The sequence below is a fragment of the Oratosquilla oratoria genome, chromosome 16 (genome assembly GCF_046742065.1).
Source record: "Oratosquilla oratoria isolate Oo_2021 chromosome 16, ASM4674206v1, whole genome shotgun sequence".
NCBI lineage: Eukaryota > Metazoa > Arthropoda > Malacostraca > Stomatopoda > Squillidae > Oratosquilla > Oratosquilla oratoria.
Window position 1 is genome coordinate 59,372,011 of NC_134792.1, and position 21,997 is coordinate 59,394,007.

The following is a 21,997-nucleotide window of genomic DNA, read 5'->3' on the forward strand; positions in this document are numbered from 1 at the left end:
CCTCAACAGACATTACCCTCATTCCCAAAGCCCCCTTTTACCCCATCCATCCATCTCCTCGTAGGTCGACCCCTCACTTTCACTCCTTCCACATCTGCCTTCCACACCTCTTTTACTAGTCTTTCTTCACACATTCTTCCCATGTGTCCAAACTATCCCAATACTCTTTCACCCATACTATCTCCCAACTCCCTTTCCACCCCCATTCTCCTCCTCACTTCCTCATTTCTCACTCTGTCTAGCGTAGTAACCACTATCATACTTCTCAGACACCTCATCTCAAACACATTCAAACTCCTTCTCTCTTCCTTTCTTATATTCCATGTTTCTGCCCCATACAATGCTGTCGGCACAATCACTCCTTTATACAATCTCCTTAGCTTCCATTCCCAAATGTCTATTTCTCATTACACTTTTTAATCCACCAAGGCATTTACTCGCTTCTCGCAATCTACATTCTACTCCCACCTCTTCTCCCTTTCCTGCCACATTCGCACACAAGTATCTAAAAATATCCACTTCCTCCAGTCTCTCATAATACAGATGCTCCTCTACTTACGTTCATTTGTTATACGTTTTTTCGATTTTACATTTGAACTAACTGTAAAAAAATATTGTATAAAAAAAAAAAATGAATTTTTTAGTTTAGCGTGCTCTCTGTAGTTCAAACGATACTTGCACATGACGCTGCGTCCATTGTTTACATTTCACAAACAATAAACTGATAATGCCTAGCCTCCTCCTCCCCCTCCTCCTTCACCATCTCAATTTATGTTGCTTGAATTTAATTTAATTGGAATTAATGTTATTATTTTACAATGTTATGTGTATAATTAATGATTTAGGGGTGTTTTATAAGATATGGTAATAGAATTTACAGATGTATAGTACAGTAACAACTTACGTTCATTTTCAACTTACGTTCGGCCTTTTGGTACGTAACTAAAACGTAAGTTGAGGAGCGTCTGTACTCACTTCCAGTGTGCTACCACTTTCTCCCCTTGTACATCTCATCATCTTACTTTTACCCACATTTATCTTCAACTTCTTCTTTCACACACCTTCCCAAACTCTTGTCACTAACTTCCTCAATCCCTCCTCTGATCCTGCTACAAGCACAGTGTTGTCCACAAACAAGAGCTGGCTTATCTCCCACTTTTCTCCATTTTCTTTAACCATCTCCAATCCCTGACCCACTACCCTTGCATTTACCACTCGCACCACCCCATCCATGTATTAATATGGATATATATATATATATATATATATATATATATATATATATATATATATATATATATATATATATATATATATATATATATGCAAAATAACCACTGGAGAAGATAAACTTGTAGACAGTAAGTACTTTTGTATATTACATCTTCAGACTGAATAATATATGAAAGTACTTACTGTATACAAATTTCTCTTCTCCTGTGGTTATTTTGCATTGTTGTATCACGCTGATGTGATTGCTCGCATATAATATATATATATATATAAATATATATATATATATGAATATATATATAGGTATAAATATATATATATAAATATATATATATATATATAAATATATATATATATATAAATATATATGTATGTATGTATTTACCTAGTTGTATTATACGGGAAGAAAGCTATGCTCGTGGTGACCTGTCTTTGTATCTCTCAGCATCAAGTTTTTTTTTTTTCTTAAAATCTTGAATAGTGTTTGCACACACTATTTCATTGTCTAATTTGTTCCAAGTATCTATCACTTCTTGTGGGAAGCTGTTCCTTTTCAGATCTCTTCTGTAACTATCCTTTTTTTAGTTTCTTTTCATGTCCTCTTGTTTTACCATTATCCCATATTAACAAATCATTCTTATCTAAGATTTCCATTCCTTTCATTATTCTATATGTGTGTGTGTGTGTGTGTGTGTGTGTATATATATATATATATATATATATATATATATATATATAAAAAGTGACTTTTGGTTCACTCAGTGTCCAATGCCAGCCATGTCACCTGGAAAAGGGATCTGGGGCCATAAATTGATTGATTTAGGATTCCATGGTACAGCATGCCACAGAAAAGATCCGGGTCATTGGATTGATTGACCCATTTAATTAATTTGTCAGTGGCATCTAAATTGTGTAGTATTTTGGAATTCATAGTGTCTGTTGATTATATATGCTCTATTATATATATATTATTTTGGCTTATTTGAATTGGAATGAAATATAAAGAAAAGTTAGGGGTCATCATCAGAAGAACTTGTGTTTTATCATCTTTATCCTTGTATTTTTTGAAGTGCAGGAATATTTTATTTTCTTAGTTTTGATATAGTGATGGGCTTGAACCTTATATAAGCTAATTCATTCCATGTGTACATCTATATATTTATTGAATAATATTTGGTCTATATATTTATTGAATAATATTTGGTGCATGTTTGATATAGCTGTATGACTTGTTTCAGGTACAAAACTTCAGTAACAAGAATATTGACATGTCATTACGTGTTGCGTCTATTGACTACTTGGGAGTGGTGGCTGCAAGGCTACGAAAGGATGCTGTATCTTCGCAGTTGAAACTAGATACCATAGATCAAATTATAGGGGAAATTCGCGAGGAGGAGAATAAAAATGTAACATTTATTGAAGATATTTCTTCACACAATAGTCCAGCTGAAAATGGAACTATAACAACTTCATCTAAAAAGAAAAACAAGAAGGTTTGTGAACTTTTTTTTTGGGGGGGGGGTTATATATATATATTCAGTTGTAAAATACAGGTTTGCAACTGTGCCCATGGAGTCCTGTCTCTGCCTTTACTCATCAGACTTTACCAAATTTGTTATCTTAGATAATATTTTAATCAAACATGTTCTATAAATCTACACATTTATGTGGAAAGCAACACTTCTATCAAAATTTTTATTTATTTATTTATTTATTTTTTACTATTACTTCATGCTGATTTTTCATCCCACACTAGCACATTCTTTATCTATTCTTTCTGTACCTTTCTCTGACATATATATACATACAGAAGCAGTGTTGCAAGATAATACAAGAAAGAGATGGATGGGTAGATTACGCCTTCTTGGATTTGCAAAAGGCGTTTGATAAAGTATCACTTAAGAAAATTAATAAGAAAAATTAAGATAATAGGAGGAATACAGGGTAAGCTGCTAGAATAGATGAAGGACTTCTTAATTGGAAGAAAAATGAGTGGTACTTGGAGACAAAAATTTGAACTAGGAAGATGTGAAAAGTGGTGTCCCACAAGGCACTGTATTGGCTCCTTTAATGTTTGCCATATATATAAATGATATGGATGAGAGAGTAAATTGTTACATGAACTTCTTTGCTAACGATATCAAATTACTCAAGAGAGTAAAAACGGAAGAAGATTGTAGATCGCTACAAGAAGACCTAGACAAAATATGGGAATGGAGTCAGAAATGTGAGATGAGCTTCAAGATCAAGAAATGTAGCATAATAGAATTTGGAAAAAGCAAAAATAGAGTATTGGGTCAATACAAAATTGGAAACAAAAAATTCAAAAAAGTAAATTCAGAAAGGGACCTGGGAGTAATCTCAAGTGACTTGACACCTGACAAACACATCAACAAATTATTTGGAGATACTTTGAACTTACTAAGATCAATGAAAGTGGTCTGCAACTTCATAGATGAAGAGATGGTTAAAAAAATAGTGGTTACACTGATAAGACCTAACCAAGAATATGCCACAACATTGTGAGCACCCAGCACAAAGAATAATATAAGAAAATATAGAAAGAATCCAAAGAGCAGCGACAAAAATGGCACCTACACTATCAAATCTGACATATGAACAAAGATTGGAGAAACTGTCCCTCAACACTGGAACAGAGAAGAGAAACAGGTGATTTATTGACCATTTACAGAATTATGAAAGGGATGGAAATCCTCGATAGAGATGACTTATTAAAATGGGACATAAGAGAAACGAGGACATGAAGAGAAACTAAAGAAGGATACTTATAGAAGAGACATAAAAATGAATAGCTTCCCACACTAGAGTGATTGATGTTTGGAATAAACTGAACAGAGAAACAGTGAATGCCAAAACTATACATGATTTTAAGAATAAAATGGATGTGGAGAGATACGAAAACGGGTCACTATGAGCATAGCTCTTGTCCTGTAGAATACTAGGTAAATACATACCAACAGCTTTTTTCTCCCTTTATAAGGGAGGTAGCCAAAAAACAAAGGCATAAAAACCATTCCCACCCATTCCAACCCTATCACACTCCATTCCCCTCCACCGTCTTCCCTCCCTCTTATCTTGGCACCTCCTGGATGACGGTCATCCCTGCATCTTGTCCACTGCCCTGGGTCAGAAGCAGTGTTGCAAGACTCGGCACATCCACAGCAAGGCCACTTCATTAAATCAGCAACCCCCCCCCCCTCTCTCCATCCCCTCATGCAGGAAAGGAGAAGACAGGGAGAAATCCCTTCAGGCTGTGTCAAATTTTTCTCACACATACTCCCCACCCCCCATCCCCCATCCATTCCACCTCATACATCACAACATCATCCATATACAACCATTCTCCATTCACCCGTCTTCTGTCCTCTCCCGTCCTTCCTCAACAGACATTCCCCTCTTCCCCAATGCCCCTTTTACCCATCCATCCATCTATCTCATCCTAGGTTGCCCCCTCCTGTTCACTCCTTCCACATCTGCCTTCCACACCTGTTTTACTAATCTTTCTTCACTCATTCTTTCCATGTGTCCAAACCATCCCAATACTCTTTCATCCACCCTATCTCCCAACTCCCATTCCACCCCCATTCTCCTCCTCACTTCCTCATTTCTCACTCTATCCAGCCTAGTAACCCCTATCATACTTCTCAGACACCTCATCTCACATTCAAACTCCTCTCTTATGTTCCATGTTTCTGCCCCACACAGTGCTGTTGGTACAATCACTCTTTCATATAACCTCCTCTTAGCATCCATTCCCAATTGTCTATTTCTCATTACAGTTTTTAATCCACCAAGGCATTTACTCTTCTCTCAATCTACACTCTACCTCCACTCCTCCCTTTCCTGCCACATTCACCACCAAATATCTAAAACTATCCACTTCCTCCAGTCTCTCTCCCTTAATACTCACTTCCAGTCTGCTGCCACTTTCACCCCTGGTACATCTCATCACCTGACATTTACCCACATTTATCTTCAACTTCTTCTTTCACACACTCTCCCAAACTGTGTCACTAATTTCCTCAATCCCTGCTCTGATCCTGCTACAAGTGCAGTGTCGTTTGCAAACAAGAGCTGGCTTATCTCTCACTTTTCTCCATTTTCTCCATTTTCTTTAACCATCGCCAATCCCTGACCTGCATTTACTCTTTGCACCACCCCATCCATGTATAAATTGAACAGCCAGGGCGACATAACACATCCCTGACGAAGTCCCACCTTTACCTCAAACCACTCACTCTCTCCATTTCTAATCCAAACACAAGCTCTATCTTTTTATTAATTTCAAAATCTTCTGTCATACTCCACCATTTTACATCTGCTCTACTTTTTTTTTTTTTTTTAATCTGTCAATAACCTTGTTAAGAAACACAGCCTTGGGTTATACTAGTATATATGATAAATGGTTTCTTTTTTCAGAACCTTGTTTTATTTAATGTCTTGCCAGATGAACTATTATAAATTAAGGAAATGTTTGTAATATCCATATATTGTGATATGTTGCAGAAGGGTGGTGGTAGTGGTTCATCTCCAGTTAAAGATGAAGCATATATTGATCCTGAGGAGGAAAGAACTCGGTTTCTTCAACGTGTGCTTTTGGATTGGCTTGCGGTGAATAGTGAAAGTGAACAGGCATTGCTGCACGCACGCCATTTTTACATTGCCCAGTGGTATCGTGACTCCAACTCGGAGATACGTAGACAGAAACAAGGACCTCAGGTTTCCCCCTCAAAACAGAAAAAGAAAAAGAGAAGAAACAGAAAAGGTGAAGTTTTGATTCTTCTCAGAATTAAGTGTACTGCTGCTTTTTATTATATCAGAAAATTTATGCAGCAAGAGTTTTATAGGTTTAATTCAGTCACTTTTATCAACAGATGATAGTGGTGACGAAGAGAGTACAGAAAATGAAACAGATGATGAAAATGAAAGACAAAATCCAGAAAATGAAGCACTTATAGCAGAGGTTACAAGATTAGCTGAGAAGAGAAAATCCTTTCTTCTTACAAAGGTATGACTAATAGTAGCATAACAAGCTTATTATCTAATATACAGTGTATGTTTCCAAACATGTTGCTTATTTTTATTTATGTATCGTGGAGACTGGGAACATCATTTATCCACTAGGTACTAAGATGGGAGGGACAATGAATGGATTTTGGATGGGTACTTTTACTTGGCTATCAACTTTTTGGTATATGCATGATGTATGTATGTATCCATATATTGAGCTATTGACATGGGGATATGCTGTCAATACTTAGGACTTTATGCCTAGTGGGGTGATCTTGAATCTTCTACAGATCCATGGGATTTTTGTAAGGATTATTGACTTGATGTCTGGCTTATAATCTGGGACAGAGAGTGCTGTATGTGAAATATCTTTACTGTTAATTCAAGAGTGAGGCAAGGGTTTGTCCTCACCCATCCCAACACTTTGCAACGCTTCCATGGACTGGGTATTGGACAGATTTGTCAAACCATGTCATTGTGGATGGGGTGAAGGGGGCTTTGGGGAAGAGGGGAATGTCTGTTGAGGAAGGAAGGGAGAGGACGGAAGACAGAGGTGAGTGGGAAATGGTTGTATATGGATGATGTTGTGACTGCATGAGGAGGAATGGGTGGGGGGGGGGTGTAGTATGTGTGAGTAAATTTTGAAGCAGCCCGAAGGGATTTCTCCCCGTCCTCGCCTTATATGCAAAGGGGGACGGAGAGGGGGGGTCGCCGATTAAATGAAGCGGCCTTGCTGTGGATGTACTGTGTCTTGTGACACTGCTTCTGACCCAGGGCAGTGGGCAGGGTGCAGGGATGACCCGTCATCCAGGAGGTGCTCAGATGAGAGGAAGGGTGGGAGGGGTGTGAAGTGTATTTAGGGATGAAATGGGTGGGAGTGTTTTTATGCCTTTCCCTTTTTGGCTACCTCCCTTGGAAGGGGGAAAAAGCCTTGGTATATGTATGTATGTACTAAGGTTACTGACCTTGTCTTTGTTGATACTATCTCTCTTGTGGAGTATTAAAGATGCTGGTTGTAGCCCTCAAGTAACAGCACAGGTAGGCAAGACCATTTGGACTCCAGGTCTCATGGACCAAGACCAAGCATTTGGAGGTTTACTGGATAACATGGTTCAATCTATCCATGCATGTGGTGAGGACATTGAGGTCTTGGAAAGGTTCACATACCTTGGTAGTGTAGTGTTTACCCCTTCGATATGATGATGCCTACGTATGCGTCATGAGGGTATGCAAGGATGCCGATGTCGATGTCTTGATTATATTTATTGTAGTTGTACCTATGTGACCCCCATACTCTGTAAACTGGCTTCATCATATTTTCTATGGTTATCAAAATTCATGGGTGAAAGAAAACGAGCTAAATACACCGGTAACTTTATTTTTTATAATGCGAGTACTATGACGCAACATTGCACGTCTGGCAGCTAATGCTGCCCATGAGATTTTGGCCCGGAGTGAAGGGGTTAATGTGGTGGGTTGTCAGGAAGTACTTGAATTGGCATTGTCCATGTTACTATGGACATGCTCAACTAGATTATATGGTATCATTATGTAGGAAGGCTAAGGGCTAAATATAAGGCACTTGTACTACCTATTCTGCCTTAGGAGAATCACTGGGTATTGACAGATTATTTTGTATCAAACCAGAAACTACTGTAAGACTCCATGTAACCCAGTTACCAGCATAATATATGAAAGTCAATGCTGGCTATATGGGCATGTGGCAGATTTTCTTTATGTTGATCTAACTCACAGCGTTGTCTTCACAACCACACGAACCACCATCTGGAACAGACGTCTAGAATGAGCTTTGGAGTACAGCGCTTTTTTGCTAAGTTGAAGGAAACACCTAGTCTGGTATTGTATGGGAAAGGGAGAGCTTTGCTTAACGAGTGACCAAAATGATTTATTAAAGTAAATCCACTGAGTGGAAAATAATTTAAAATGAAGGATGAAGTCAGACAAAAATATGCCAAACCAACTAGATGTGAGCAGTGTTGAATTGCCATTAGGTGTCATCCCCAAAAAACTATAATATGGAAACAGCTCCACATAACCAAAGGTATGATGAGAACATTGGTTTTTCCAGGTTTGCAAGAGAAGGTAGAATACTAGGTAAAAGTATAGATTTAGAAAGGGAGGTAAGGTATAGAAATATTTAAATCAAAATATTATAGAATTAATAAATGAAATTATAGATCTAAAAGCAGAATACAGGGCAATATATAGAGAAATGAATGAGTTAAAAAGACAATGCTGAGACCAACAGAGAATTTAAGGGGATCGTCCATTAGAAAATCAAACTTTTTTAGTTTGGGGTGAAAGTGGCTGAGATTTTTTCCTAGTAACTGTCTTGTCTCAGAGAAGATACCACCGAGTTTTCAAGTCATTTTTTTTTTCCTTCTTTTTCTTCTTCTTCAGAGGGGTAATTTTTGAAAATTTTGAAATTGATTCAGAGGATAGACCTTTGACTGGATATTGATTATTTTTTGTCTTTATAATGGACTAAGATAGATGAAGAAACGGAGGCAGAATTATGATGTTCTGATCAGTCTGTTATGAGAAAAAAAGTCCAAAGTAAGTTGATGAAAAAAAAAAAATAATAAATGTATATATGAAAAAATCCTACTAGTCCTTGACAGGACATAAATCTGCCTCTAAATGTTCTCCCAATTATGCTGAATCCGAAAAGGATTTGCAGTTAAAGATCAGTGAAGGCATTTTGGATATGAATCAAGTTAAATGTGCAAAAATCAAGTTTTTCAGGAATGAGCGTCAGTTTTTTTGTTCGTGGTTACTGGTCCCCTTTCATTATTTAGGATATGGTGTTGAAAGGGTATCATAGGCACAACCCTACTCTTTGTTGCCAGCTTTTGATTAATTACAGGTTTATATGATGAATCCAGTTAGTATCCACCAGGGTTATATTGCACTTTTCCTTTTCTCGGCGCGATGCATCTTTGGCGACAAACGATCTTTATCTGCCATCCTAAGCTGTTTTATGGCATCACTGGTCGTTGTCCCTCTTGCTAATGGCATATATGCAAGTTCATAACCAAAGATGTGGTTCAGAACTGCAACTTGAGCACAGAATTGAACTCTAGCTGCTGATGCAAACTTCCTCTTTGAACTCAAAGCCCAGATCTTTGCATGGAAGCTGTCATTTTGGTTTTGTGTCCTTCCCTTGAGGCATTTCTCTAAAAGCTCTGTAGAGGTGAGGTCTTGATATATTGCCAGGATGGATTTCCGCTTCTCAGTGGGAATCTTCGCCAGGAACAGCTTCTTGACTCTGTGAGACTCGGGTTCCTCTTGCCTGGCTAGTGCTCTCTGGAAAAAAACACCACGAGTCTTCTCCCTTAGGACAGTAAGAATGCAATGGCTTCTCATCTGTGCTGACAGAATGCAGGTAGGAGGCCATGATAGTTTTACGCATTGTCTGAACGTCGGTATTCACACAATCACGTATTGCCTTCCCATAATACTGTGTCAACTGTCACAGCATCTGTCAACATATTAGCTCGTATGCTATTATTTATCATACAAAAGCATAAATATTGTGCACAATACACAGCTTCTTTTGTTAGCAAATATATGTAACAACAGAAAACGTAATATGCAATACGCAGCGCACACGACCCAGCCACAGTAGGGTGGGGGGTACTGTATTATATTTTATTTAGATAGTAAAAATCAAGATACAGCTTCCATACTCAGCCACGAGATAGCTTATGAGCAACACTTTTAGAGGAAATATTTTTAGAATTTCATATATATATATTTTTTTCGTGATTTTCTGATGGACGATCCCGTAAATGCCCTAAAAAAAGAATTAAACATAGTTTAAAATAAGAATGAAAGGATGAAAAAGGATACTAACAAAAATGAGGCTTTGAAAAGAAGTAAAAAAAATAAAAGCGGTGACTGAGAAAGTTGGAGATATCATAAAAGAGATCTTCAAGAAATAAAAAATCAATGGAAAGTAGATCAGGAAAACCAAAAAGTATTTTTAAAGAAATTGTACAACAACAAAGTGGAAGAAAATGCAAAGGAAACAGTAAAGTGATTAAAGAGAAAATTGGGTTAGGGACACAGTTAATAAAAAAAAGTGTATAGTAGAGTACGGTATTAAAGAAAAACACAATGTAGCTAGATACTTGAGAGAAAAAGAGGAGAGAGAAATAGCAAAAGAAATTCTGAAAGAGACACAAGAGGAGGGGCAAGAGATGGAAAAAGAAATAGAAGTGCATAGAATGGGACTATACTCTAAAGAAAAAAATAGACCTCTAAAAATTAAACTAAGGTAATGATGGCAGAAGTACTAACAAAAACAGCAAAGTTGGCTTCTCACCTCACCTTCTCACCATCCGCCTGGTAGGTCTATGTAGACCTGTCAATCTGCATCAGCTTCCTCCAATCGACGTGGTCATCATACCTTCTCTCATGTAGCACTTGTTGCAGGGAGGATCCTCTATTCCTAAGCGCTTCATTGATGATGTCACACCATCTTTTTCGTGGTCTTCCTGGTGTTCGTCTACCCCTGGGACACCAGTTCAGCCATTGCTTTGGTCTATTATCTTCCATTCTCATGACATGTCCATACCATCGTAGCTGTGCTCTTTCCACAAAGACTAAGATGCTGTTGATATATAGTTCCTTCCGGATGTCTTTGTTTCTCATTCTATCTCTTCTAGTAACACCCTTGATGATACGCAGTACTCTCATTTCTGCAGCATGAATTTTACTAATAGTTTTAGTTGTGAGAGTCCAAGACTTGCACCCATGTCAGTTGGCAAAAAGTAAAAATTACAAAAATATATGGATAAGAAAGGAAATGAGTAATTAGGAAAAAGAGAGAAAAGACACAAAAAAATGAAGATAATGAAAAAAAAATGAGAAGAACAGAGACGGAAAACAATTTTTGTTGGGGAAGTGCTGGACTTAGGGCTGAGAAAATTGTATATATATATATATATATATATATATATATATATATATATATTATATATTTATATGTATATATCTCTATATATATATATATATATATATATATATGCAAGCAATCACATCACCGTGATACAAAAATGCAAAATAACCACAGGGGAAAGGAAACTTGTAGACAGTAAGTACTTTCATATATTACATCTTAGTCTGAAGATGTAATATACGAAAGTACTTACTGTCTACAAGTTTACTTTCTCCTGTGGTTATTTTGCATATATATATATATATATATATATATATTAAGGAAACTATAAACAAGGAGAAAAAAATGAAAATAACATATGCTAACATAGATGGCATGATTTCAGGATTAAATGAATTAAATGATTATCTGTCAGAAGAAAAATAATATATAACTGGAATTGTTGAGACAAAATTAAAAGGTCCACTACCACCACATGGATGGGTAGTGCGAGAGGTAAATGCAAGGGTAGTGGGTCAGGGATTGGAAATGGTTAAAGAAAATGGAGAAAAGTGGGAGGTGAGCCAGCTGTTGTTTGCGGACGACACTGCGCTTGTAGCAGGATCGGAGGAGGGATTGAGGAAGTTGGTGGCAGAGTTTGGGAAAGTATGTGATAGAAGAAAGTTGAAGATAAATGTGGGTACTCTCATTTCTGCAGCATGAATTTTACTAATAGTTTTAGTTGTGAGAGTCCAAGACTTGCACCCATGTCAGTTGGCAAAAAGTAAAAATTACAAAAACATATGGATAAGAAAGGAAATGAGTAATTAGGAAAAAGAGAGAAAAGACACAAAAAAATGAAGATAATGAAAAAAAAATGAGAAGAACAGAGAAGGAAAACAGTTTTTGGTAGGGAAGTGTTGGACTTAGGGCTGAGAAAATTGTATATATAGTTAAGCAGTAGTCGTCACTCGGGTCAGGTCAGGTCAACCGGGTAGCTGCTTCAGTTAGCGATATGGCGAGTGAATGTGTCATTGTGTTCAGCGCCGAAGAGGTACAATCTCTACTTAGTAGAATTGAAGCCTTGTAGGATGCTGTTAAGTGCCTTAAAGAGGAGAATCGAGTTCTCCGCTCGAAGGCCCATAATACGGAAGACAAAATTAGCAATGAGCATGGATGGAATACGGTGAGAAATAAGATGTGGAAAAAAGTCCTCACCAGCCCCACTGAAATGCAAAAACTCGTTTCAAGTGCTGGCGAATCTGCAGGAAGAAGGAACTAATGAAATCTAAGAGAAGAAGGAAAGGGCAGACGCTGGATCCCTGCCCACAGGTAAGATTTTGGTAGTAGGAGACAGTCAAGTGAGGTATTTAGATAGGGTTTTCTGCGACAAAGATAGGAAACATAGGACGCAGGTGTGTTTCCCTGGCGCGGGCATAGGAGATGTTAGAGATAGGATTGAAGAGTGTCTAGTAGGGGAAGGTAAGGACCCAGTAGTTTGCTTAAGTGCCGGAGGAAATGATATAGGTAAGTTAGGGAGTGAGGAATTATTTGCGTGGTACCAGGATGCGCTAGACAAGATCAGAAATAGGGGAGGTGTTCCTGTAGTATGTGGAATCCTTCCGAGGCGTAGAGTTGGAGGCATGTGGCATTCCAGGGCTATTGCAATGAATTGCAGGCTGGCAAAACATTGTAAGGCCAATGGATGGGCATTTGTTGACAACTGGGACCGCTTTTATGGTAAGAATCACCTATACACAAGGGACGGAGGGCACTTGTCTCCCAGAGGATTTCGGCTCCTTGCTGAATCCCTTGAGCGAGAAGTAGGCATCCTACAGGGTTTTTTCGGGTAGATTATGTGGGAGTAGGGGGGGAAGTATCGGAATATAGTTTAGGCAATAGAAACAACTTAGAGGACTGTGTAAAAAATCACCAAAGCAGGTGGAGGGAAGATAAACTTAAAGTTTACAAATAGCAGGAGCATAATTAACAAAATTGATTTGCTGCGAGGTAAAGCATGCGTAGAAAATTTCGATATTATAGCTATTACTGAATCCTGGATCAACATGGCTGATAAACATTTCCTTCCGGAAATCGAAATAGAAGGATATAAGTTTTTTCATAAGTATAGGGTCGGCAGGAATGGGGGAGGTGTAGCACTTTTCGTTAAAAATACATTAAACTGTATTATCAACAATTCGATTAAGGAAGAGGACTGTACGGAATCTATTTGGGTAGAGATTATAGGCAAGAATAAGAAAGTTATTATTGGCGTCTTGTATAGACCTCCTAACCTCAGCATTGAGCAGACTGATTCCCTGATTCATGAAATTCACAGAGCGTCCCAGTACAAAAACGTTGTAATCATGGGAGATTTTAACTATAGAAACATTGACTGGGAAACTTTAATAGGAGATCATGAAGCAAAGAAATTCCTAGATGTGGTGCAGGATAATTTCCTAAAACAAATGATTACCGATCCTACGAGGGGACAAAATACCCTGGACTTAATTCTAACAAGTAATGAGCACCAAATTAGCAGCATAATAGTGGGAGATAGTCTAGGCTTTAGCGATCATCAAGAAATAAGATTTAATGTTATTTGGGAAAAAATAAAAAGTACGAATAACGTTCAAGTACCAGACTTCAGGAAAGCAAACTTTGACAATATAAAAACCTATTTGAAATTGAATACGAAAAGCCAGGCGGACGTTTCAGTCATTCTTGATTCTCGTCGCGGGGCTGGTAGTCAGGTGTGGGTCATAGAGGGTAATATGCATACCTTAGGTCAGGTCTGGGTCAAGGAGGGTAATACACATACCTTAGGTCAGGTCAATTGGGGGCGAGGGCCCAACAGTCAGGTCAGTAATTTAAATGAAATGTATAACAATCTAACTGATCTAATTATTAATGCACAAAATACATTTATCCCCCTAAAGTCAATACGGAAAAATAGTAATACTCCCAAATGGATGGCGGACAGATTGAAACATGAGATCGGAATGAAAAGAGGACTTAACGTAAAAATAAAAAACCGGGAATCACACCTTAGATCAAGACACAACGAAATGGCAAAGCTGGTTAAAAGGAATACACGTTCAGCAAAACGTAATTATGAAATCAAGGTTGCCAGTCAAGCAAAATCCAACCCAAAGGGTTTCTTTCAGCTCTATAGAACAAAAAATTAAGAAAGAATAGGACCAATTAAAAACGATGAAAATGTCATGATTGAATCGGAAGAAAAAATGAGTGAGGAGTTTAACAATTATTTTCTATTGGTGTTTACTAATGAGAGGTTAGATAAAGTACCTGACTGCGATCCGATTTTCAGAGGGGATGAAGAAAGTAGTCTAACTAATATCAGCATTAGTAAAGAAGAAGTAGTCAAGCAGATTGACGGACTTGAAGCTACAAAATCTCCGGGTCCAGACGAAATTTTTCCAAGAAGGCTTAAAGAGTGTAAATTTGAAATCTGCGACCAGTTAACTGAAATATTCAATAAATCAGTAGACACTGGTTCTGTTCCAACTGCTCGGAGGCAGGCAAACGTTGTTCCTGTTTTTAAGAAGGGAGATAGATCGTCTATATGCAACTACAGGCCAATCAGTTTGACATCGGTTATAGGAAAAATGCTTGAATCAATAATAGTAAATAGACTCAGAGAACACATTGAAGGGCATAATTTAATTCGTGTTTGACAGCATGGTTTCTCCAAGGGTAAGTCATGTGTGACTAATCTTCTATCCTTTTACACTAAGGTATATAAGGCGTCAGGCAACAATGAAAATTACGATGTTATTTACCTTGACTTTAGCAAAGCGTTCGACAAAGTGCCACACCAGAGACTACTAAATAAAATCAAAGCCCATGGCATAGGAGGAAAAGTGTTAGAATGGATTAGAGCTTGGATTAGTAACAGAAAACAGCGGGTCACCATAAATGGAATAAAATCTAGGTGGGGCAATGTTACTAGCGGGGTCCCCCAGGGCTCGGTTTTGGGTCCCTTGTTGTTCATTATATAAACAACTTAGACGAAGGGTTAAATAGTGATGTTAGTAAGTTTGCGGATGACACTAAAATAGGACGCCTAATTAGGTCAGGAGACGACACCCAGATTCTGCAGGATGACCTTAATAAGCTGTTAACATGGTCGGTGAAATGGCAAATGAACTTCAATATCTCTAAGTGTAGCGTGTTAAACGTAGGGCTACACAACCCCGAAAATAGATACGACTTAGATAACACGTTTTTAGAAAAATCTGAGTGCGAGAGGGACTTGGGAGTTCTGGTGAGTCCGGACCTTAAAACCAGGAAGCAGTGTATTAGCGCCAGAAATAAAGCTAACAGAGCATTAGGCTTCATTGCCAGGACAGTAATGAATAGAAGTGCAGAGGTAATTATTAAACTCTATCTAGCGATAGTTAGACCCATCCTTCACTATGTGGTACAGTTTTGGTCTCCGTCCTACAGAATGGACGTAAATTCACTAGAATGTACAGAGAAGAATGACCAAAATGATACATGGACTCAGAAATTTGCCTTACGCAGAGAGGCTTAGGCACCTAAACTTACACTCTCTGGAAAGACGCAGAGTGCGGGGTGATCTAATAGAAGTGTTCAAGTGGATCAAAGGCTATAACAAGGGTGATGCAAACAAGATCATTATAATAAAACAACAGGGCAGAACTCGCAGTAATGGGTATAAACTGGACAAATTTAGATTTAAGAAGGAAATAGGCAAGAATTTGTTTACTAATTGGGTGGTTGATGAATGGAATAAACTTAGTAACCATGTAGTAAATGCTGAAACTATCAGTTGTTTTAAAAAACGATTAGACAACTTTATGGATGGGGATGACAGGTGGTGATGGATACGGAGCTGCCTAGTGTAGGCCTTATGGTCTTTTGCAGTCTCCTTTATTTCTTATGTTCTTAAAAGTAAGGCGATGAGATGTACAAGGGGTGAAAGTGGCAGTAGACTGGAAGTGAGCATTAAGGGAGAGCGAGTGGAGGAAGTGGATAGTTTTAGATACTGGGGTGCAAATGTGGCAGGAAAAGGTGGAGTGAAGGTGGAGGTAGAATGTAGATTGAGAGAAGCGAGTAAATGCCTTGGTGGATTAAAGAGTGTAATGAGGAATAGACATTTGAGAATGGATGCTAAGAGGAGACTATATGAAGGAGTGATTGTCCCAACAGCACTGTATGGGGGAGAAACCTGGAACATAAGAGAGGAAGAGAGAAGGAGTTTGAATGTGTTTGAGATGAGGTGTCTGAGAAGTATGATGGGGATTACTAGGCTAGATAGAGTGAGAAATGAGGAGGTGAGGAGGAGAACAAGGGTGGAAAGGGAGCTGGGAGATAGGGTTGATGAAAGAATATTAGGATGGTTTGGACACATGGAAAGAATGAGTGAAGAAAGACTAGTAAAAGAGGTATGGAAGGCAGATGTGGAGGGAGTGAACATGAGGGGACGTCCTAGGATGAGGTGGATGGATGTTGTGAAGGGGGCTTTTGGGAAGAGGGGAATGTCTGTTGAGGAAGGATGGGAGAGGACAGAAGACGGGTGAATGGAGAATGGTTGTATATGGATGATGTTGTGATTGCATGAGGTGGAATGGGCAGGGGGATGGGGGGTGAGGTAGTATGTGTGAACAAAATTTGACGCAGCCCAAAGGGATTTCTCCCCGTCTTCTCCTTTTATGCAATGGGGGGACAGAGAGGGAGGGTCGCCGATTTAATGAAGTGGCCTTGCTGTGTATGTGCTGTGTCTTGCAACACTGCTTCTGACCCAGGGCAGTGGACAAGGTGCAGGGATGACCCGTCATCCAGGAGGTGCTAAGATAAGAGGGAGGGTGGAGGGGTGTGGAGTGTATTCAGGGATGGAATGGGTGGGAAGGATTTTATGACTTTTCCTTTTTCGCTACCTCCCTTGTAAGGGGGAAAAAGCCTTGGTATATGTATGTATGTATGAGAATTCCGGGAATAAAACTGCTAATGTTGGTTTTATTCCCCACAATTCCTGTAACGTGTTTGTGTTGTTTTTTAGGGGTATTGACAGGGCAGACCGTCCATGGAGGTGGTCTGATTTCACTGACCAAAATAAAAATATATATAATTTTTGTAAATTTGCTAAATCCCAATTGATTTTTCTCATTCAACAACGAAAATGTTCAGTTCTGAATGCACTCATATAGAATATAAGTTATATTAAGAAGTCTACCAATCGTAGTGCAGATTTTCGGGAGCCAATTAAAACAATGGACCCAGCTTGGAATCTCAGGGAAGTCTGCCAATGGTAATGCATATATTCAGGGGCCAATCAAAACAAGAGGCCCAGCCTATGGGGTATTATATAAGGGGCAAAATTTCGTTCTTAACCATATCATCTTTTTGATGCCCTACAACAACTGACAGAGAAATCAAGACCAAGAACCATGCCAGCTGCAAAGAGACACACCTATCGAGCAGAGTTTAAGCTGAAAGTTATCGCATTTGCAGAATAGAACGGGAACAGAGCCGCTGGCCGGGAATTTGGTATTAATGAATTCATGGTCCGTAAATGGAGGAGCCAGCACAACGCACTGAGGCAAGTCAAGAAGTCGGAGAAGTCATTCAGGGGCCACAAGTCAAGATGGCCAGAACTGGAAGACAAAGTTCAGCAATGGGTACAAGAACAACGGGAACAAGGCAGAGGCATCTCCACCATTACTATACGTTTGCAAGTGCAGACTGTTGGGAAAGATATGGACATCACAGATTTCCAAGGCAGTCCATCCTGGTGCTTCAGGTTCATGCGGCGAAAACACCTAGCAATTCGAGCCCATACTACCCTCTGCCAGAGACTACCCTCCGACTGGGAGGAAAAGGTTGATGCTTTCTGCACGTTCACCAAAGAGAAGATAACCGAGCGTAATATAAAACACGAGCATGTCGTCAACATGGACAAGGTCCCACCTTCGACATACCCATGATGAGAACAGTTGACGAGGAAGGAACCAAATCCGTACCAATTCGTACCACTGGCAATGAGAAGACAAGCTTTACTGTCATACTGTCATGCACGGCTGATGGTAAAAAGCTGCCCCCCATGCTGATTTTTAAAAGAAACACCATTCCAAAAGAAAAGTTTCCACCAGGAGTTTGTGAAAGTAAATCATAAGGAGTGGATGGATGAACAGAAGATGGGGGATTGGCTAAAAATGCTACGTTAAACGACCTGGGGGTTTCTTCCACTCCTCACATTCGCTGCTGGTTTATGATTCGATGAAAGCTCACCTCACTGAAGATGTGAAATCTCAAGTCAAGAAAACCAACAGCACCCTTGCTGTCATTCCTGGTGGGCTTACCAAGAAACTTCAGCCACTGGACATTAGCGTGAACAAGCCGTTCAAAGTACACTAATTAGCTGCATAGGAGAACTGGATGATGGATGGAGAGCACACCTTTATGAAAACGCACAATCATCAACGAATTCGTAAAGGCTGGTATTATCGACAGGCCTTCACTTTGAGAGCGATGAAGAGGAACTAGAAATGGAAACTGATGCCACTGCAGTGTTGGATCACGCCATTGCCCAGCTCTTCAATTCCGATACAGAAGACGAAGACTTTGATGGATTTACTAGCAAGAATTCAGTGGAACGCAATGAGTTTTAAGTCATGGACTATATGGACTTTCTGTCGTACGGTAAATGTACAGTTTGATGTGTATACCAACCCTGTTTGGGCCACTGCTTTTGTTTTAATTTCAGAGGTGTCGATCGACCTCTTGTCGTCGGTCGTCATGCATGATTATCCAATGACGAGACCAGGTGCGCCTTATGGGCAGGCGTGCCTTATGTAAGGACGGGGAATAGCAAATTACGGATGCGCCTTATGGTCCGGAAAATATGGTATATATACACACATATATATACATATATAGATATATCTATATATATATATATATATATATATATATATATATATATATATATATATATATAAATCCTAAAGTAGGATTCTCCACATTTGCTAAATTACAACCATTCCGTGCTTGCTGGTAGGAAGAACTGATGGTGTATCCCATTTCAAATGGCATTGGAGAGAAGAAATGAACAAAGGTCATATTACTAATGAACCTGCAATGGTTGATAACATAAAATGTGTCAAACCAGGATGTTAGCTGCATTTATGATGGTCAAGTCTGGATTGGAATTGTGAGGAATTTTATTATACAGTGAACTTTTTACAACCATCTGGGTCTTCAGGAGCAAGTGCATATCATTATATAATTATCCATCATAAACAGATTCATGTTTGGTGCCAGGACATCATATATTATATATCATGAGTTGTCCTAGACTAAGAGGCAGCTAAATTAATTATATTTTTCTTCAGTAAGAAATTCATGGAAGTATTGAATATGACAAAATTGTATCCAATACAATTTTATGCTAACCTAATTTATGTTGTATCTGTGCTAATGCAATGTATAATGCTCATGCTTGTATGCAATTTGTAAAAACATGGTTTTTTTTTTTTTTTTTTTTAAAGGTAATTAGATGAGCATAAGTGTGAAGATGGACAATGTATAAATATAACACTTTATTATGTGTTAATTATATGAAAAATACTAAATATATATATATATATACCATATTTTTCGGACCATAAGGCGCACCCGTAGTTTGCTATTCCCCGTCCTAACATAAGGCGCTTGACCATAAGGCGCACCTGGTCTCGTCATCGGATAATCATGCATATGTAAGTGCATTCAGAACTGAACATTTTCGTTGTTGGATGAGAAAAATCGGTTGGGATTTAACAAAATTACAAAAATAAATGATATATATTTCTATTTTGGTCAGTGAAATCAGACCACCTCCATGGATGGTCTGCCCTGCCAATACCCCTAAAAAACAACATAAACACGTTACTGGAATTGTGGGGAATAAAACCAACATTAGCAGTTTTATTCCCGGAATTCTCTATTCACTTAAAAACACAAGATTTATTACAAATGATGGTAAATTTTTAGTTTTGACCATGAGCGCAATATAGCAATAGAAAAGTAATGATTAATTTTGTAAATTATAATGTATCAACGTAATATGCAATTTTGTGAGCGAAAATAAAAAACAAAAAAGGTGTTAAAACAGATTTCATAAGTAACGAAGTCATGTCGGACAAATGGTACGCCATGTTTGTTATGATAGATGCTATCGTCGAAGAAATGAAAGGATGATAAATTCGTCTAACCTAACCTAACCTGTGTTTAATAAATCATTACCTGCAAATTAAATGTCATCCAGCTCGTCCTCGTTGTTGTCGTTTAGAGAGATGTTGGCGGGCTTTTCAACCACTCTCTCAGCTTGCGGGGTATACAAAGTTCTTGCAACTTGAAGGAATGCATGTATCTCCGCTCCATAACATTCCTTCAAGAAAATGTACCTGGCGAGGTACTGTCGGAAGTACCGAGGCCATCAATTGACAGACAACAAGATGGCGTCCCGATCCTATGCTACCGACTTCGTTCATTAGCATATTTGCTTGTAGCAAGGTATTTTTTATTTTCATTTCCGCCCACAAAATTACATATTACGTTGATACATTTTAATTTTCAAAATTAATAATTAACTTTCTATTGCTATATTGTGCCCATGGTCGAAACTGAAAAAATACCCAAATGACTACAGTCAGAGTAGAGCGAGACTAGACCAATGCAAAATGGCTGTCTGTGTTGAATGTGGTGGCATGGACTCGAAAACTGTCGAAGTTTTCGCAATTTTCTTGTCAAGATACATGCATCTTGGTTATAACTTGGTTGCAACTTTTGCTAGGCCTATGCACTGGGGTTATGTAATATGTGTTTTTTCTGACTGTCTATGAAGGGTGTATAGTCCGAGTTTGTGGGAAAGTCTTATGTTGAATGGTGCATCGGTTGTCAGGGTGAGATGGCTTGTCTGTGCAAAATGGTTTATGAGTGTGTTTGTTGTCTGAGGGTAAATTATCTGTTGCAGTTATTGCTGCATGAGAGCATATTGTGTTACTGTTGGATAGTGTAATGCTGTTGAGTGCTTTGTACAATTTGCTTGTATTGTGATCAAGCATATTGACAAACTTTTGCTTATTTTGTGTTTTCTGGTTCATGTATTTTATTGGTAATCAGTGTTTAGTGTTCGTATTTGGTATGCTATGTTTTGAGAGATAGGTGTGGGGGTATTGTGTTAAGTGCATCTCGTTGTCTGATGAGGCCTTGGATTTCTGGTGTGAATTTGGGGTTGTGTCATTTTCTGTTGCCTCTAGGGATGTATCTTTTGTCTACATTTTGTATAATTGTATTAAAAGTGTGCACAGCATTGTTTGTGATTGGTGTATTGTTAAGTGTCTCAAAATGTTGTCCTGTCTCTTCAGTAAAAGCTTCCCAGTTTGCTCTCTTGTAATTGGTGTATGTGTCTCTGTGGCCAACTGGGGTGGATCTTGTTTTGGTGGTGGTGATGATTGGAAGGTGGTCTGATCCAAAGGATCTGACCACTCTCCATGAAGTTGTTGGGGTTAGGCAGGGGGAGCAGAAGGTGATATTAGGAGAGGAGGGAGTGTAGAGGGCTTGGTGTGGGATATGTGTATGATTATGTGTGTTGTTCATGATGGTCAGTGAGTTGAGTTGAGTCTGCATATCAAGCCCTCTGTCTGTGTCAGGGTTGTCAACAATTTACCTTTTGTTGATGAGCTTATGTAGTTCTACTCTAATACATCTCTCCTGCTTTTAATATACATAGGCCTTCTTTTAATTAGGTTGTAACTTTTGAGCATTTGTTTTCACTAATGCTTTTTTGTACTTCCTACTCTC

The 21,997-nt window shown here is 38.6% G+C and overlaps 1 protein-coding gene across 3 annotated transcripts in view; it reads left to right on the top strand.

Moving 5' to 3' along the window:
- The window catches only part of LOC143034049 (nipped-B-like protein A), a gene marked incomplete at its 5' end in the record, with an annotated part of 196,110 nt that overhangs the window by 135,406 nt on the left and 38,707 nt on the right, over positions 1 to 21,997 (top strand). For all 3 annotated transcript variants that reach the window (XM_076199933.1, XM_076199934.1, XM_076199935.1), the window contains 3 exon segments: positions 2,472 to 2,726; positions 5,761 to 6,019; positions 6,129 to 6,262. In XM_076199933.1, coding sequence (XP_076056048.1) covers positions 2,472 to 2,726; positions 5,761 to 6,019; positions 6,129 to 6,262 — 648 coding nt within the window.